The sequence below is a fragment of the Ranitomeya imitator genome, chromosome 4 (genome assembly GCF_032444005.1).
Source record: "Ranitomeya imitator isolate aRanImi1 chromosome 4, aRanImi1.pri, whole genome shotgun sequence".
NCBI classification, from domain to species: domain Eukaryota; kingdom Metazoa; phylum Chordata; class Amphibia; order Anura; family Dendrobatidae; genus Ranitomeya; species Ranitomeya imitator.
Genome location: NC_091285.1, coordinates 128,130,803 through 128,151,474, shown reverse-complemented (window position 1 = coordinate 128,151,474; position 20,672 = coordinate 128,130,803). Strand labels below are relative to the sequence as shown.

The window sequence follows — 20,672 nt, the reverse complement described above, 5'->3', positions numbered from 1 at the left end:
AATGTTTTTGCAAATTAAATCATCTTGCTTTTAAAGGTTTCATTGGGTTTAGCTGCAAATATCAGTATGACAGCTCCACTGTACATCATCACTGGCTCCAGATGTATCTTTCAAAATGGAAAAAGGAATATTTTATATTGTGTTAGCCTGTAAATAGAGAAACCGAATAAGAATGTGATATGTCATTGATTTATATTAGATATTCTGTTCTCTTACTTTGTATTTCTCAACGTACAAATCAATATTCTATTTGCTCCAGTGGTCAGTTAGGTACATGCCCCCTGGCTATGATTTGGAGAACAGTCTTTGCCAGAATACTTGCGGTAAATTAATTTGGTGTGAAGAGAGAACATTTATTTTTATTGTCTCATCGTCCTCTCTTTCCCTTTGCAATAAAAACATTGGCAGATTTAATTAAGAATCATTTGAGTTTGCAATACCGACCTCATACTGTTTGCTCATAGTGTGGTAACAGACAGTGGAGGGTCTTACAAAACATTTATTTATGTCCCTTGTATATTGCTAAACACAAATATAGACAGATACATGGGACATAGAGGTAGCAGAACTTACACAAGGGATTTCTATCTTGGTTAGGACCTCAATCAGAGGCCTCTCATTCTGCCAAATCAGATTTCTTGCTTTGCACTGAGGAGGGGCAAAACTCGAAAACATGTGTCTGCAAATAGGATAAGAGCCAAACCAGTATCTGTAAATCATGTCGCAAGGCTCGTCAAAGCATCGATACTGACTTTTAGGATTGATACTTCTAATAGGTGACACTAGAGTTCATGTCCTCTGAAGAGGCACCTCTATGGTCTATCAGAGGTGGCCCGTTTTCTAGGCAATGAGCACCACTTGCATGCTCTATGCTTTAGTTCCTGGGGAGCATTGCATGGCCTGTAAATCTCCATGTGCCAAGTTTGTGTTCTCCACAAGGAGAAACGTTATTCTTTAAATCCCCTGTCAGAGGTCTCTTGTCCAGCTAAACAAGTCTTTTTGCATTACATTGATGACAAACCTCCAGAAACAAGTTTCAAAATGCAGTTTCTGGTTTTGCGTCCTATTCTGTCATGTGGCAAGGCCCTTTATAGGGTGGACATTGTCAGGATTGCTAACTCCAATAGGAGCCACTAGAGTTCCTGTTCTCTTAATCTCTGAAGAGGCTGTTTGCATACCTAGATCTTCAAAGTGCCGCTCTGAAGATGGCTGGCGAGAACATGCCGCTGGTACGGCGACTCTACTGTCTTTGCACGGAACTGTAGTCAGCCACATTGACTTTAAATGGGGCTGTGCTGGAGTCGGTGGCTGAGAATGCCCCTGTATAGAGAAAAAACTCTGCAGCCCCTTCATTCTCAGGATTGGTGTGGCTCCGAGACCAGACATCCATGAACCATATTAGTAACATGTCATATATGGGATATGGATGACCAGTTAAACTAGAAATCCTGAGATTACAAGGGACAGAATAGTGCGTAAATAGTGCACATAATTGTACTCTTGAGTGAATTAAATGACTGAAATGAAGGATTACGTATACATAGTCAGTATGTGACACTTCTGCTCTAATACCTTGTGCCAATCATAGAGCCATCACGCCCAAGCACAGCCTAAAACATGTTCATGAGCTTTGGATACATGTATTTTTATCTGCTTATTGATGCAGTTTCAGGTCCCCAATGCCATTAGGACAAAATATCTTCTAAGCAGTAATGGCCATCTATTATCACTTCCCAGGATCCCTCACTGAAAGGCATTTTCCATTGGTCTGGAAATGAGCAGATGACTAAATATGAGATTGCTTGTGCCATGGCCGATGCTTTCAACCTTCCCAGCAGCCACTTAAGACCAGTAAGTACTGTAATGTATATGATGTAAGGGTGGATTTTTGTGGATGTACCTCAGGTGTGAATTATCATAATTGGGAATGAGTGGATCTGACGAGATTCGGATGGACTAAATTACACAGATTTTATCTGGAAATTTGATTCTCAGCTAACCTTTTCACTAATTTTCTGTGAGTTGTGTGTGTCTTATCATGCTCTGGGGTCTGAAGACACTCCAGAGCATAATTAATGTACAATGTAGAAAAAACCCCAACTAATTCTTATCCCTCACCTCTGCTGCTCTCTTCACCTCTCTCTGTTGCGGCCAGCTGAAACCTCTGGCACCTTCAAACAAGGCCGGGACCTCCAGAAGTGACTAAGCCTAGAATTTTCCTGTGAAAGCAGTGTGAAAGGTCATGACATACATCCATGAAGTAGCTGCCTTACAACGCAAATACACAGAGATGTCCCGGGCCTAGTTGCAGCTGGAAGTCCTGGCCTAGACTGCATGTCTTAAGGTCGCTGTGCACATCATGGATGTCCTGGCCTAGAATGGAGAGGCCAGGTTTCAAGGTAAGAGGAGACGCCGAGGACCGAATGGGGCATAGTGAGCAGTGGAGGTTACAGGAGATGTGATATGCGTATTAGTTTTTTTAAAATCCTTTTTACCAGCCCTCTACGGTTCAGTATTATGGCAACCAGCCAGCCACCATTAACTGAACTAGCAATTTTAGTAAATTACAAATAATGTCCACACTCTGTAAAAACAGATTTTTGTAAAATGCGACTAGAATTCTATTCCGCTCTAATAAATTTACCCAACTCTAATCATCCTTTTTGTTGGTGTAGTGCATATTTTCCTTTGAGATTAATTAAAAATAAATATGTTCATACCAAAACTTCTTGGCAGCCTTCAGGGTCACAAACGTCTCATTGTGAGAACGGAGTTGATAAAATATTAAAAACTCCTGCTAAAGGCTGGAGTTATCGGGACTGAATGCTGCAATGTTTTCAAGGAAAAGTAACAATTGTAATCAACTCTAGTTCTGAGTTATGAGATAAAACACTAAAACTACTCTACAATAGGTTTTCATGACCATCTTCCTACCGATTTGTCTATGCAGATTGTGCATCTCCATGCTGACAGATAATAAACAGTGCACTCGAATCCCGCAGTCATACTCCTTTATATGTTCTCACCTCTACGGCACACTGAGCTAACAAGTGGAGACCATGAAATTACAATAACTTTTTATTCTTCTTTATATTGAGACATTAAAACATGTGGGGTTTGAAAGGGACATAGCTTTTTAAGGGCTGGACCAGTTTCCCCCTTCCTGACTGGCACATTTTCATGTTTTTTCATAAATGTTCTTTTATCCCCTCTGTAGGGATTTGCTCTGGCAGGTAGTGGCAGGGCTGCAGTAATGAGGGAACACACAGGCTTTAAGTCCAAACTTCAGTGGTTTATTAACATTTTAAACAGTCCGTGGCAGAAAGTGAGAGGAAAAACATAAACATACTCCAGCTTGGAGAACCACTGGTTTCAGACTCGCCCTTGCACGGGACGGGCTTAACTAAGCGGCTGCCAGGTCAGCGGCTTCCGCCAGGTGCCATGCCCAGTCTTGTCGCCAACCGTTGCAGCATATGTAACTGACAAAACCAGTTCAGGCTCATTCCAGCCTTGCTCCTTACTCAGAACATGTGCCAAACAGAAGAAACTTCATTACGTAACCTCTAGCCACACCCACAGGTGAGATAGCTATCACATGGGCTGATCACGTGATCGTGACATCACTGTAGGTCCTCAACCTTTAGGAAAAAAACAAGCCAAATCTTATCCTACTGGGATAAATATATCTTCCGTCCAGCACTACACCTTTTACTGCACCACACCTCCCAAAAACTTTCTTTTGTTTGGATTTTTTACCTTTTTGTTTCACGACCCATGGGTCTCGATTTTTCAATTTTTATATTTATCTAAGTGTTTCATTTCCTTTTCTGTTAAATTTTTACTCTTATTTTTTATCATTTATTTTACACATACTGTCTTAAAACCCTATGAATGGGCATTTTAACATTAATACAGTCTTTTTGTTAATGTTTTCTCCTGTTACTGGAGCTGGTATATTAGCCAGCTCTTGATCTCAAAAAGTTAAAGATGACACATTTCCTTTGTATTTTAGGCAAAAAAAAAAGTGTGGGTTTTTTTACATGTAAAAAATTACAAAAAGGAAAATGGGTAGATGCAAAAGTTTTGGCACGTATGCTCAAATACCTTTGACCAAGGTTTCAAATCTTAATTAGCCTGTTAGGGTTATGGCTTGTTCATTATCATTGTTAGGAAAGGTCAGGCGATGCAAATACCCCAACATTATAAAAAGTCAGCTTCCTCTAAACTAGTGCCAAAAAAATAAACAGCTATGTGTTATTCTAAGCAGCTGCCTAACACTCTGAAAATGAAAAAGCTGGAAGCCTACAAAGCAAGAGAAGTCTATATAAGATAGCAAATCGTTTTCAAATTGCGCTTTCCTCAGTTCTAAATGTAATTAAGAAATGGCAGTTAACAGGAACAGTGGGGATCAAGATAAGGTCTGGAAGACAAAGCAAAATTTCAGTAAAAGCTGCTCTTAGGATTGCTAGAGAGGCAAACCAGAACCACTGGTTAACTGCAAAAGACCTTCAGAAAGATTTGGCAGACTCTAGAGTTGTCGTATAGTGTTCTGCTGTTCCGATACACCTGCAAAAATATGGCCTTCATGGAAGAGTCATCATCAGAAAAACTTTCCTTGTCCTCACCAGTGTCAGAAGTATGCAAAAGAACATCTAAACAAGCCTATTGCATTTTAGAAACAAGTCCAATGTACCGATGAGATTAAAATAGAATTATTTGGCCACAATGATCAAAGGTACAGTATGTGTGGAGAACATACAGAATTTCAGGAAAAGAATATCTCGCCAACCATTAACCCCTTACCGGCATCGGACGTACTATACCGTCCGATGCCGGCTCCCCTGCTTTGATGCAGGGCTCCGCGGTGAGCCCGCACCAAAGCCGGGACATGTCAGCTGTTTTGAACAGCTGACATGTGCCCGTAATAGGCGCGGGCAGAATCGCGATCTGCCCGCACCTATTAACTAGTTAAATGCCGCTGTCAAACGCAGACAGCGGCATTTAACTACCGCTTCCGGCCGGGCGGCCGGAAATGACGTCATCGCCGACCCCCGTCACATGATCGGGGGTCGGCGATGCTTGTATATTGTAACCATAGAGGTCCTTGAGACCTCTATGGTTACTGATTGCCCGTCGCTGTGAGCGCCACCCTGTGGTCGGCGCTCACAGCACACGTGCAATTCTGCTACATAGCAGCGATCAGCAGATCGCTGCTATGTAGCAGAGCCGATCGTGCTATGCCTGCTTCTAGCCTCTCATGGAGGCTATTGAAGCATGGCAAAAGTAAAAAAAAAAAAGTTTAAAAAAATGTGAAAAAAATAAAAAAAACATAAAAGTTTAAATCACCCCCCTTTCGCCCCAATCAAAATAAATCAATAAAAAAAAAATCAAATCTACGCATATTTGGTATCGCCGCGCTCAGAATCGCCCGATCTATCAAATAAAAAAAAGTATTAACCTGATCGCTAAACAGCGTAGCGGGAAAAAAAACTCGAAACGCCAGAATTACGTTTTTTTGGTCGCCGCGACATTGCATTAAAATGCAATAACGGGCGATCAAAAGAACGTATCTGCACCGAAATGCTATCATTAAAAACGTCATCTCGGCACGCAAAAAATAAGCCCTCAACCGACCCCAGATGATGAAAAATGGAGACGCTACGAGTATCGGAAAATGGCGCAATTTTTTTTTTTTTTTTTTTTAGCAAAGTTTGGAATTTTTTTTCACCACTTAGATAAAAAATAACCTAGTCATGTTTGGTGTCTATGAACTCGTAATGACCTGGAGAATCATAATGGCAGGTCATTTTTAGCATTTAGTGAACCTAGCAAAAAAGCCAAGCAAAAAACCAATGTGGGATTGCACTTTTTTTGCAATTTCACCGCACTTGGAATTTTTTTCCCGTTTCCTAGTACACGACATGCTAAAACCAATGATGTCGTTCAAAAGTACAACTCGTCCCGCAAAAAATAAGCCCTCACATGGCCAAATTGACGGAAAAATAAAAAAGTTATGGCTCTGGGAAGGAGGGGAGCGAAAAACGAACACGGAAAAACGAAAAATCCCCCGGTCATGAAGGGGTTAAGCATGGTGGAGAATTAATCATGCTTTGTGTCTGTATTGCTTCCAACAGCTTGGGGAACATTTCACGGGTGGAGGGAAGAAAGAATTAAATTTCAACCAATTCCTGATTCAATCATAACACCATCTGTAAAAAAGCTGAAGTTGAATAATAAACGATGATCCTAAGCACACATCAAAATCCACAATAGACTACCTCAAAAGGTGCAAGCTGAAGGTTTTACAATGGCCCTCACAATCTCCTGATCTGAACATCATTGAAAATCTATGGCTAGACCTCAAAATAGCAAGACCACCCAGAAATCTCACAGAGCATTTTCCAAGGAAGAATGGATGAAAATCCCTTAACCCCTTAGTGACAGAGCCAATTTGGTACTTAATGACCAGGCCAATTTTTGCAATTCTGACCACTGTCACTTTATGAGGATATAACTCTGGAACGCTTCAACGGATCCCGCTGATTCTGAGATTGTTTTTTCGTGACATATTGTACTTCATGTTAGTGGTAACATTTCTTCGATATTACTTGCGATTATTTATGAAAAAAACGGAAATATGGCGAAAATTTTTAAAATTTTGCAATTTTCAAACTTTGTATTTTTATGCCCTTAAATCAGAGAGATATGTCACGAAAAATAGTTAATAAATAACATTTCCCACATGTCTACTTTACATCAGCACAATTTTGGAAACAAAATTTTTTTTTGTTAGGGAGTTATAAGGGTTAAAAGTTGACCAGCAATTTCTCATTTTTACAACACCATTTTTTTTTAGGGACCACATCACATTTGAAGTCATTTTGAGGGGTCTATATGATAGAAAATAATGAAGTGTGACACCATTCTAAAAACTACACCCCTCAAGGTTCTCAAAACCACATTCAACAAGTTTATTAACCCTTTACGTGCTTCACAGGAACTGAAACAATGTGGAAGGAAAAAATGAACATTTAACTTTTTTTTTGCAAACATCTTAATTCAGAACCATTTTTTTTATTTTCACAAGTGTAAAAACAGAAATGTAACCATAAATTTTGTTATGCAATTTCTCCTGAATACGCCAATACCCCATATGTGGGGGTAAACCACTGTTAGGGCGCACCGCAGAACTTAGAAGTGAAGGAGCGCCGTTTGACTTTTTCAATGCAGAATTGGCTGGAATTGAGATCGGACGCCATGTCACGTTTAGAGAGCCCCTGATGTGCCTAAACAGTGGAAACTCCCCACAAGTGACACCATTTTGGAAACTAGACCCCTTAAGGAACTTATCTAGATGTGTGGCGAGCACTTTGAACCCCCAAGTGCTTCACAGAAGTTTATAACGTAGAGCCGTGAAAATAAAAAATCGCTTTTGTTTACACAAAAATGATCTTTTCGCCCACAAATTCTTATTTTCACAAGGGTAACAGGAGAAATTAGACCACAATAGTTGTTGTGCAATTTCTCCTGAGTACGTCGATACCCAATATGTGGGGTAAACCACTGTTTGGGCGCACCGCAGAGCTTGGAAGAGAAAGTGCCGTTTTACTTTTTCAATGTTGAATTGGCTGGAATTGAGATCGGACGCCATGTCGCGTTTGGAGAGCCCCTGATGTGCCTAAACAGTAGAAATCCCCCACAAGTGACCCCATTTTGGAAACTAGACCCCCCATGGAACTTATCTAGATGTGTGGTGAGAACCTTGAATGCCCAAGTGCTTCACAGAAGTTTATAATGCAGAGCCGTGAAAGTAAAAAATATTTTTTTTTCCACAAAAAAGATTTTTTAGCCCCCAAGTTTTTATTTTCACAAGGGTAACAAGAGAAATTGGACACCAAAAGTTGTTGTCCAATTTGTCCTGAGTATGCTGGTACCCCATATGTGGGGGTAAACCACTGTTTGGGCGCACGGCAGAGCTCGGAAGGGAAGGAGCGCCTTTTTGGAATGCAGACTTTGATAGAATGGTCTGTGGGCATTATGTTGCGATTACAGAGCCCCTGATGTACCTAAACTGTAGTAACCCCCCACAAGTGACCCCATTTTGGAAACTAGACCCCCCAAGGAACTTATCTAGATGTGTGGTGAGAACTTTGAATGCCAAAGTGCTTCACAGAAGTTTATAATGCAGAGCCGTGAAAGTAAAAAATAATTTTTTTTTTCACAAAAAAGATTTTGTAGCCCCCAAGTTTTTATTTTCACAAGGGTAACAAGAGAAATTGGACCCCAGAAGTTGTTGTCCAATTTATCCCGAGTACGCTGATGCCCCATATGTGGGGGTAACCCACTGTTTGGGCGCACGGCAGAGCTCAGAAGGGAGGGAAGGAGGGAAGGAGCGCCTTTTTGGAATGCAGACTTTGATAGAATGGTCTGTGGGCATTATGTTGCGATTGCAGACCCCCTGATGTACCTAAACAGTGGAAACCCCCCAATTCTAGCTCCAACCCTAACCCTAATCCCAACCTGATCCATAATCCTAATCACTAACCCTAACCATAATCACAACCCTTACCCCAAAACAACCCTAATGTCAACCCTAACCAAAACCCTAAATCCAACACACCCCTAATCCTAATCTCAACCCTAACCTCAAACCTAACCCTAATCCCAATACACCCCTAATCACAACCCTAACCTTAACCCTAATCCCAAACCTAACCCTAATCCCAAGCGTAGCCCTAATGCCAACCCTAACCCTAATACCAACCCTAATCCAAACCCTAACCCTAATCCCAGCTCTAACCCTAACTTTAGCCCCAACCCTAGCCCTAACTTTAGCCCCAACCCTAACCCTAGCCCTAAGGCTACTTTCACACTTGCGTCGTTTGGCATTCCGTCACAATCCGTCGTTTTGGACAAGAAACGGATCCTGCTAATGTGCCCGCAGGATGCGTTTTTTGCCCATAGACTTGTATTGCCGACGGATCGTGACGGATGGCCACACGTCGCGTCCATCGTGCACTGGATCAGTTGTGTTTTGGCGGAGCGTCGGCACAAAAAAACGTTCAATGAAACGTTTTTTTGTACGTCGCATCCGCCATTTCTGACCGCGCATGCGTGGCCGTAACTCCGCCCCCTCCTCCCCAGGACATAGATTGGGCAGCGGATGCGTTGAAAAACTACAGCTGCTGCTCACGTTATGCACAATTTTCACAACGTGCGTCGGTATGTCGGGCCGACGCATTGCGACGGCCCCGTACCGACGTAAGTGTGAAAGAAGCCTAACCCTAAATTTAGCCCCAACCCTAACCCTAAATTTAGCCCCAACCCTAACCCTAAATTTAGCCCCAACCCTAGCCCTAGCCCTAACCCTAGCCCTAACCCTAGCCCTAACCCTAGCCCTAACCCTAACCCTACCCCTAACCCTACCCCTAACCTTACCCCTAACTCTACCCCTAACCCTACCCCTAACCCTACCCCTAATCCTAATTTTAGCCCCAACTGCTGTTCTCCTGCCGGCCGGCAGATGGAGACAGATGGCGGGCGCACTGGGCATGCGTCCGCCATGTTCTTCTGCCGGCGGCCAGGAGGAGCAGCAAGAGGATCCAGGGACCTAGGTGAGTATGCTAGGGTCCCCGAATCCCCCTATTTCTCTGTCCTCTGATGTGCGATCACATCAGAGGACAGAGAATTACACTTTACTTTTTTTTTTTTTGCGGTCGCCGGTAAACAGTTAATTACCGGCGATCGCAAAACAGGGGTCGGTAATACCGACCCCGATCATGCTCTTTGGGGTCTCGGCTACCCCCGGCAGCCGAGACCCCAAAGATTCTCCCGGTGCCGGCCGGCGGGCGCACTGCGCATGCGCCCGCCATTTTGAAGATGGCGGCGCCCACCGGGAGACACGAGGAGCATCGGGGGAGCTAGGTGAGTATTGGGGGGCCACCTGGGACCCCTTTTCTCTGTCCTCCGATGTGCGATCACATCGGAGGACAGAGAAATTAAAAAGAGATCGCGTTTTTTTTTTTTTTGTTTTTTTTTTTTGCGATCGCCGGTAAACGGTTAATTACCGGCGATCGCAAATGCGGGGTGGGTTAAAAACCCCCCTGAATCATGTTCTCTGGGGTCTCGGCTACCCTCGGCAGCCGAGACCCCGGAGAATATCGGCCTCTGGGGGGCGCTATGGACTTTTTCCACAGCGCCGTTAATTAACGGCGCTGTGGTTTAAGTACCCTTAGCGGCCGCCGTTAAAAGGCGTATCGGCGGTCGCTAAGGGGTTAAACAAGAATTGAATACAAAAAACATTTACATGCTGTGATATTTTTAAAAGGGGTAATAACCATGCATGGTGCCCAAATTTTTGCATCAGCCCATTTACTATTTTATAGTTTTTAAAATGTAAATATATATGTACTAGATGGTGGCCCAATTCTAACGCATCGGGTATTCTAGAATATGCATGTCCACGTAGTATATTGCCCAACCACGTACTATATTGCCCAGTCACGTACTATATTGCCCAGTCACGTACTATATTGCCCAGTCACGTACTATATTGCCCAGTCACGTACTATATTGCCCAGTCACGTACTATATTGCCCAGTCACGTACTATATTGCACAGCTACGTAGTATATTGCACAGCCACGTAGTATATTGCACAGCCATGTAGAATTTTGCACAGCGACGTAGTATACAGCACAGACACGTAGTATACTGCCCAGTCACGTAGTATTATTGCCCAGCCACGTAGTGTATTGCCCAGCCACGTATTATATTGCCCAGTCACGTACTATATTGCACAGCTACATAGTATATTGCCCAGCGACGTAGTATATTGCCCAGCCACATAGTATATTGCCCAGCAACATAGTATATTGCCCAGTCACGTAGTATATTGCCCAGCCACGTAGTATATTTCCCAGCCACGTAGTATATTTCCCAGCCACGTAGTATATTGCACAGCCACGTAGTATATTGCACAGCCACGTAGTATACAGCACAGAGCCACATAGTATACAGCACAGACACGTAGTATACTGCCCAGTCACGTAGTATATTGTCCAGTCACGTAGCATTATTGCCCAGCCACGTAGTATATTGCCCAGTGACGTAGTATATTGCCCAGCCACGTAGTATATTGCCCAGTCAGGTAGTATATTGCCCAGTCACGTAGTATATTGCTCATCCACGTAGTATATTGCCCAGCCACGTAGTATATTGCACAGCGACGTAGTATACAGCACAGAGCCACGTAGTATACAGCATAGACACGTAGTATACTGCCCAGTCACGTAGTATATTGGCCAGTCACGTAGTATATTGCCCAGCCACGTAGTATATTGCCCAGCCACATATGTAACAGGTTAAAAAAGACTTAAAATAAAAAATAAACATATACTCACCTTCCGAGGGCCCCTTGTAGTCCGGGCGCCTGTGTGCGGTGCATGCGGCAGCTTCCGGTCTCAGGGTTGGTATGAGCGCAGGACCTGTGATGACGTCGCGGTCACATGACCGTGCCGTCATGGCAGGTCCTTCTCGCATAGCATCCTTGACACCGGAACCTGCCGCTTGCACTGCCAAGGACAGGGCGCGACGTCGGAGGGTGAGCATAACGTTTTTTTTTTTTTTTATTATTATTATTTGTAACATAAGATATTTTTACTATTGATGCTGCATACGCAGCATCAATAGTAAAAAGTTGTTCACACAGGGTTAATAGCTGCGTAAATGGAGTGTGTTACACCGCGGTCCATTGACGCTGGCATTAACCCTGTGTGAGGGCTGACTGGAGGGGAGTATGGAGCGGGCACTGACTGAGGGGAGGAAGGAGCGGCCATTTTGCTAGCGGACTGTGCCCGTCGCTGATTGGTCATGGCATTGGTCGTGGGCGTTTTGCCACGACCAATCGGCGACTTGGATTTCCATGACAGAGGCCCGCGACCAATGAATATCCGTGACAGACAGACATACGGAAGACAATTATTTAGTAGAAGTGTGTGTGTGTATATGTATGTATATATATATATATATATATATATATATATATATGTATATATATATATATATATATATATATATATATATATATATATACACATACATACATACATACATACATACATACATACATACATACATACATACTTAGTTTATTTTTTTTGCCTAAAATACCCTGGCAATGTGTCATCTTTAACTTTTGGCATTTTAGAAGTCGTTTCATTTTTAGCTTGCTTAAAAGTCCACAGCAACAATAATTTTAACTAGGTTTGCCAACTTTTACATGTCACTGTAGGAGACACTGGGGCTGGATCATATCTATTTATATAATTGCCTTGTAATGTTTTCATTTCCTGTTCTGTTCAGATGTCACCCAGAATTCCAAGCGGAGGAAGTTCACCGACCGCCAAATTGGAACACCCAAGTGATGGCTGTCTCAATGTGGAAACTGCTGCTGGTACCAACCTATTGCGTGGTACTACCAGTGGAACACCATCGCACCAGACACACACACACACTCTATACTCCATACGCACCACACACTCACATTCACACTCACACTTTCACACTCACATTCACACACACTCTATACGCCGTACGCAACACACACTCACATTCACATTTTCACACTCACGCAGCCTCTTGCGCGGTACTACCAGTGGAACACCGTCGCGAACACGCTGCCGCCGGGATCAGCTGAATGATTCACTGACTGCCGCTATCTTTGTACAGCAGGAGTGCATGAGCAGTTTTAATGTGACCGCCGCTATCTGTTGCACAAAGATGGCGGTGGTCTGATTTACTGCACCTGCGCAAATTAGGTGCAGTGAATCATTCGCCTGATCCCGGCGGCAGATGCGCGACGTGTATACAGGTAGAGGAAGCATTAAAAGGGTTTTCCCACGAACGAACGTTCATTTTAAAAATTGTGTCTGACCGTGTACAGAGCATACCACATCTCCTGGGCAGCGGAGGAAGCAAAAGACAATACTGACAATACAGCAGGGGATCACAGTGGATTCATTGTGGAAATATTTCATTGACTGTTTTTAAAAAATATTTTAACTCACAAAATGTCTCCTCTGCGATCTCCTGCTGTAATGTCAGTATTGTCTTTTGCTTCGTCCCCTGCTTAGGAGATGTGGTATGTTCGATACACGGTCAGGCATAGACAATTTCTAAATTGAACTTTTGTTCGTGGGAAAACCCCCTTTAAAAAGCAAATATCAACGCCAACATGGCTCCTCCTAAAAAGTACGCCATTGACAATGAAAGGAAAGCTGCAAAGGCACAATGTCGAAGAGCGCAAAGGGCATATGAGACTCTTGAAGATCAACAGCATCGCGGGGACAAAAACAATGCATATAAGTAGGCGTCAAGCACATGAGTCCCCTGATGCAAAAGTCATTAGATTATCACAGGGTGGCATTAGGCAACAACAGCGCCGCATGCCTGCCTCCATTGTGACATTACCGTCCTCCCGATGCGATAGCATCGGGCCTCCATCTAGTACATTACATAGGAGCCAGTGGGATGGGAGTGCAGAGCGCTTAAACTCCACCCTCAAAGAATGCCCTAAGGTTCGCATTGGCCAGCATCAGGATATAATCTTTCATTGCATGCACCCCAGTGGAATTAAAGGTCTGGTGGCTGGCCCGAGCATTGCAGTCACCAGGAATCTGCTTCGGGGGCCAGACAAAATGATATTGCGGGCCAAAAGTTCTTCACCCCGTTTTAGAATGTCAGTACAAAGTAAATTCTAATGTTTATAGTCCAGAAGTAGTTAAAAGATCTTGAATATAATAAAACATACTTTGTCAGAACATAAATTATATTTTTGACTGTAGGATAGAAAAATGCCAAAAAGTCTCACAGGATAAAATCCTGAGCTCTACGGCTCTGCGTATGTAGACGGAATGCCCTGCTCAAAGCCACTGAGATCATGGATTGGCCATCGACGTGACCTCAGCACTGCAGTCAGTACCAGACACTGGTAGACCTTTGAATGATGAGTAAAGGTACCTTCACACTCAGCAACTTTACAACGAGAACGACAACGATCTGTGACGTTGCAGCGTCCTGGATAGCGATCTTGTTGTGTTTGACACGCAGCAGCGATCAGGATCCCGCTGTGACATCGCTGGTCGTAGCTAGAAGTCCAGAACTTTATTTGGTCGTCAGGTCGGCGTTTTTCGTCGTGTTTGACAGCAAAAGCAACGATGCCAGCAATGTGTTTACATGGAGCTAACAACCAGCGAGAACGATAAGTACGTCACTGGATCGCTCCTGCATCGTTCTGGTGTTGCCGTGTTTGACGTCTCTAAGCGACCTAAACAGCGACGCTGCAGCTATCGGCTCATTGTCTATATCGCTGCAGCGTCGCTTAGTGTAACGGTACCTTAAAGCACTGTTTGTTAGTCTTCTGACAAAATGTGCCCAGGACTGTTTTTTTTTTTTTTTTTAAAGAGAAATAACCCTTTTAGGCCTTGGGCTACATAGCATTTTGTAGCTGCACCAAATAAGATGACATTGTTCCACTTTCACAATTGCATACATAGTGGGGATTTTAAAAATAAATCCACCTGGGTTGAATTTCTGCCGGCTGTCAGGTTGGAGTCACTGCCACTTTGTGAGTCAGACATATTACATTGTGATCTTATTTCCACATCCACAATTTCCATGTATAGCTAGCCTACATTATACTTCCACTTTTATCTATCTACTGTTCTGACCCATAGATGCTACATTCTGGCTGTAGATGGATGAAGGTGAAAATAATTGCGGTGAAAAGGTTTTAATGGAAAATTGTATTTATTTAGATCTCAGATGAACCTGTTGGGGCGGCTCCTCGACCTTGGAACCCACAGCTCGACTGCTCCAGGCTGGAGGCACTTGGCATTGGACAACGGACACCCTTCAGAATCGGCATTAGGGAATCCCTTTGGCCATTTTTACCTGCTAAGAAAACTCTGCAAACAATGTTTCATTAGATTTTTTTTAATTTCCTTGTAGGGAAAATTGATATTTCTATTTTTTTTTCTTGAAAAAATTTAGTTTTGTATTGTTGTTAATATGCATAAACCAAAAAAGCAGTCCGTTCCAGTTACTAGAATGTTGGTACATAAACGCTTGAGCGTTGCGTTAATTATCTCCTCTAACAGCTTATGGAGACAGCAGTAATTAGGATAATTTCTGTGGTTTATTGTACTTGGCCTCAGCCAGATGTTCCTATCTGTGTGCTGTAAATCAGTATATGAGCCTCCAACCCCTCTGCATGGCGCCTACAGCCATCAAAAAATGTCAGTGGATTATGAGTGTCGGTAATGTCTGTGTAAGACATTCATTGAAGAATTGATACTATGTTCATGCCAAAGCGCTATACAACTGGTGATCAGCATTATACAATATATATTTATGCCCCAGGCTCTGATCATTATTTTTTATATTACCAGTATTAAGTGAACGGCACAATATATATTTTTTTAAAATACCACAATTGTTGTAGTCATGCCAAAATGTAAATTAAAGGGATGTTTTAGTTTCAGGGAAAAATGTACAATTGCCTTAGCAATTCTTCGTTTTCATGATTTCTTGTTACAATCATTTAAGTTCGGAACGTAAAAATCTTATTTCCAGGAAACAGAAATCTGTTCTGATCATGTAACAGAGCTCCAACAAATGTTATATCTCCAGTTTGAATTCCCTAGAATTATGCAATAAATCACTGCAAGTAGAGATTTGGAAAACTTGGCAACATTTCTATATGTAAGAATAACTTCTTGTTTCCAAAACTGGAATACCCCTTTTAAATGTAGGATTTTCTTGGTCATAAAGCTATTTGTCTGTAACCATGATTGTACGTCACACTTTCAACGAAATGTGTTACTGGTAAAGCTCCCGACATCGAACATTAGTAAGACTGAGTCCAAAAGTGTCCAATGTTCATAATATCGCATGGTGTAGTAAACCAAGCTCTGCTCTCGGCAAACTTCTCCTACATTTACAGTATGTGGATGCTATATTGCACCATTTATTTATATAATTCTACATGGAGCAAGATGTAATTTGAATTTTTCAAATTATTGAGTCAAAAGAAGTGACCTTCAGATTTCTCTTCTCCCACAAAAATATTATGCAAAGTATAAGAAAGTATACCAGATGAGACTCCAATGTATCTGTATGTGAATGGCATTCAGAAGGATGAGGCACACATAGCATATGTTCTACTAGTGCTTAATCAGATTAGTGAGTCCAAAAATAAGATCACAGTTTGGGACAATGTTCTACTTTCTAGATTTGGTGAAACGATATTCCGCTCATGTATGTTGATATATCTGTTAAAGTACAAAATAAAACACTGTATATTTCTAGAAGTCTTTGCATATTGTTTTGTTAATGAAATAAATTTTGTATTGTAAATGTGAATAACCCCAAAGAACACTAATGCGGCCCACATACAATAGATGAAAGTCAACCAAACCAAATTAATACTATGTAATGGGTGGTCCCGAGTCTTCCTTGACCACAAATGTGGAAGGATTAAGGGTCAGGCACGTGGGGACCTAACCTACACAAACCTTTATTCATTCATTGTGTAAACCAATGCCTGAGGAGCTTTTTCCCTTCTTTCTATTGTAAACATCTCTCTAAAGTTTATAGGTATTTCAAAAGGAATTACATTTTATTGGGGTATGCCATTCATTTTATTTTGGCCCCATACTGATCCGGCCCTTTTGTCTTTCACTGTACAGACTGCCTCTGGAGGAATGTATCAAAGGTACTTATTGGTGAATGGAGTGCTTCTACCTCCCTGCAAAGCTAGATGGCTCTGAACATCACTGTGCAGAGAAATACAGTCTCTTGGTATTGGCATGGGTCCCATCAGCCCCCACCAATCCTAAAGTAATGGCATATTCATATGATTTTCCATCATTCTATTGGATGGAAGACCTGTTTACAATTTAATGCTATTAATTAAAAATGTAATTTTTAGTTATAGTGCCAATACAGCAAATGGGTACATTTTAGATTACTCATCTTGCAGTACTTCCTTCCTGACTGTGGACGTGATTTATTTTGCATGTACTTCCCATAAATGGGCATACCGGCACGTCTTGGTGATTTTTTGGGGGCACAGGAAATCTACCTGCATAATTGCCACCTAGAGCTTGGTTTAATTGCTGTCACGATTCCTCCGCTCAGTGAATGAGTGCTATGCTGTTCTATGGAAACTGTCTTGCTGAGCTGTCTGTGCCTTGATTGACATCTTGCCTTCCAGTCCTGTAATGGGCTTGTTCGTCTGTCGGTGCCTTAATTGACAGCTCTGCTGTCCAATCTGTGACTGGGATGTGTTGAACTTTGTGCAGGTGTTCTGATGATCGCCCAGTTACTTAACTGAGCTTTCTGCCCCTGCCAGACTTCATTTTTGTTACTTGGTGAGTGTTAGCCTGATTCTTTTGCTCCGAGATCTGATCTTCTGCTGGCCGACCCTTCAGACTGTGTTCTGACTATCCCTTTGTCTTTGACCCTGACTTACACCATCGATTTTGGTTATCTACGTACTCTGTTGGTATTGACCCCGAAACATCTGGCTCTTCTACCTCACGGCCTGTCCGTGAGTAGTGAGTAGCGTCACATTAGTGACTCGAGTCCCAACTGCCTTTTGGCACTTTGAGGGCTCTCTAAACGCAACATGGAATCTGCAATTTGCTCCTGCAAGAATCCTGCTCCAAAACTCAAATGGCGCTCCTTCCCTTCCGAGAATGCCAGGATCCCAAACAGTAGTTTCTGAACACATGTGGGGTATTCGCGTACTGTTGACATATTTGTGTGAAGACGCCAGATTCACTTGTGAGATAGTATCCCAATATTTTAGATATCTGTGGCACTTGATTCCGATATTAACCTGGTGGAGGACTTGGATACATCCATGACACAAGACAAGTTTCCACACATGAAAATGCCCCATTCTTTGAGAATTTAAATTGGCTGTCACACAATGTGGTTTCTTTTTATTGGTCTATTCCAAATACTATTGCATTACAATGCATCAATGCATGTCATCTTAATATGTATAGAAAGAATATTTAATCCACTAAGCAACTTTTATTTATATCTCAATTTAAAAATATTCTATTATATTTAAAAAATAAAGTACTAGCGCCATGCTCAGAAATACACACACACACAGCCTGTCATGGTATCAATTAATGGTTGACAAAGGAATGCTCTGCCATTCTGAATACACTTGGCCATGCCAATTGTCAAGATGCGCTGCCGGCAGCTTGCTTTGCAACTTCTCACCAATGATGTACCAGGTATGTACAATGTGAGGCAAATCACAGAACGCCATGGTAGCAAGTTTACGCCACACAGCCTGCTCACAATAGCAAAAGCAATTTATGGCTTGGGGTTGTCAGGTCAAAAATAGATTTTTTTTTTTTCTTTTAAATCAGGTTGGATCCCTTTTGATCTCCAGTAAGGTATGGTCACTAATGTAACGCTCGCGCCGAGACTGGTTGGCGCGGGCACCTGGGGGTGTGGCCCCACTGGACCACAGACCGAATTTCCCTGGAAGGGGCGTAACTAAGTAGCTTCCTAGGTGTTCGCTGGAGCCTCTGATGGTGAGGTCAGACTTGTGCAATAGGAAGCTACCAGGTACCACTCCAGGGTGGAGTCGGACTGTGGATGCTGATCCCACCGGGGACAAGACACGGGCAGGCAGGCACGGCTGTGACACTGGCTGACAGACGGGTATGGCAGAGGCCCTGACGGGCGGACTGGCTTGACGGAGATACAGGCAGGCAGATGGGCGCGGCTGGCACTCAGGCAGACAGGCGGGCACGGCTGGCACTGGCAGACAGGACTGATACTCTGGTAGGAACTGGTATTCAGATGGATGTGTGGAAACAGGTAAGAACCTGTTCAGACTGGAGAATATAAAGGAACAGGTAGAGAGACCTGTAGGGAAAGTTGCATAATAAAGATAGAGGAAGAGTGGAAGAAAAGCTGAATCGCAGGAGGCGGAGTACGAGTAGAAGGTGGAGCTATGAGCAGAGAAGGAGAAGGCAGAGCAGAGAGTAGAGAAGGAGAAGGCAGAGCCAAGGACAGAGCCACAGGAGGCGGAGCCAAGAGCAGAGACGCTGGAGGCAGAGCCAAGAGCGGGGACGCTGGAGGCGGAGCCAAGAGTGGAGACGCTGGAGGCAGAGCCAAGAGCGGAGACGCTGGAGGCGGAGCCAAGAGCGGAGACGCTGGAGGCGCAGCCAAGAGCGGAGACGCTGGAGGCGGAGCCAAGAGCTGAGACGCTGGAGGCGGAGCCAAGAGCTAAAGACGAACCGCAAGGAGCGGTGCCAGGTGGAACCGCAAGGAGCGGAGCCGTAGAGCAAAGCCACAGAGAGTGGAGCAAGGTCAGAGAGCAGATCTGAGAGAAAAGCTGAGACACAGAGCCACAGGTTGTGGTAGAACTGAGCAGAGAGAAGCAGAGCCACAGACAGTGGCGAACAGAGCAGAAAGATAAGGCAGAGGTACACACAGCTGAGTGGGAAATGACTAATGACAAAGAAGGAGCAGGGACGGACATAGACCAGAGTACAGACAGGAACGGATACACAAACAGAACACAGATGAAGGCCTGCAATAGTGCAGCCCTCAGAGACAGGAAACACACGACCTGGCAGCTCAGTAGCAAATGCAAACTGAGGGGAATAGTTTGCTCAGGCATCCTCCAATGGGTGAGGATGCCTTAAGTATCAGAGGCCTCAAGGCTATTGGCCAGAAGCACCTTAGGGAGGTGCACACAGTCTCAATTAGAATCCGGAGTGGCTGGCGCTGCCCCCCTATGCAGCCAGGAAGTGTACACAGAGCAGGCCGCCATGAAGCACATGGCATGGAACCAGCAGCAGACAGATCTCACAGCATGGCACTGGGTGAGTGAGTAGATGTAACAGGCAGGTGGGGAATGGAAGGCCATGCAGTGATGCCGGCAGGGTTGTTACAACTATATGGACGGCCTGCTCCTGATTTGGGGTAGCACTATGAAACGAGCTTATGAGTTTGTCAATAATAACATAAATTATATTAATCATATTAATCTCTGGTTAGTGACAACGTTTTAGGATACATATAGGTTAACCCCTTCCTGACCTATGATTCATACGCTGCATCATGAAAGTCGGTGCCAATCCGACCTGTGACGCAGCGTATGCGTCATAGTGGGATCGCGATCCGGCCGGTCAGGTGAAAGGGTTAACTGAAATTTCACCCGACCTGCTGGAACAGGGAGACTTGTACTTTAGCCCGGGGGGGTGATATGGGGGGGAAGTGTTTTTGTCCCCCCCATGGCTATGATCGCACTGGTGACCACTTTTTCACCACCCCCCAGATCTGATTGGAGCTAGCGTCCATGTGATGTTATCTCTCCATTGATGTGGAGGGGTGGAGGAAACCATGGCTGCCTTGCTGTCCAGCTTCATGCTGTCCATGGAAGCTGAACAGCGAGGTGCCTGCATGCTGCCCTTCCACATACCGCTATCGCCGCCAGGTACTCTGCTGCCCTCTGCTTCCCCCTGCCATCCGATTCCACGCCCCCTGATCTCCGCTCCCTGCCCCGGTGATCACCCCCTGCCCCAGTGATCACCCCCCTGCTGCTGCCGGCTCCATCTCCTCCATCTGTTGCTG

General features: G+C 43.8%; 1 protein-coding gene across 1 annotated transcript in view; it reads left to right on the top strand.

Moving 5' to 3' along the window:
- MAT2B (methionine adenosyltransferase 2 non-catalytic beta subunit) overlaps positions 1-16,369 on the top strand; it is a 46,018-nt gene extending 29,649 nt beyond the window's left edge. The window contains exons 6-7 of the mRNA XM_069763921.1: positions 1,738-1,851; positions 14,816-16,369. Of these exons, the coding sequence (XP_069620022.1) occupies positions 1,738-1,851; positions 14,816-14,986 (285 nt within the window). The 3' untranslated portion in view covers positions 14,987-16,369. The remainder of the gene's footprint in view (positions 1-1,737; positions 1,852-14,815) is intronic.
- The last annotated feature ends 4,303 nt before the right edge of the window (positions 16,370-20,672 follow it).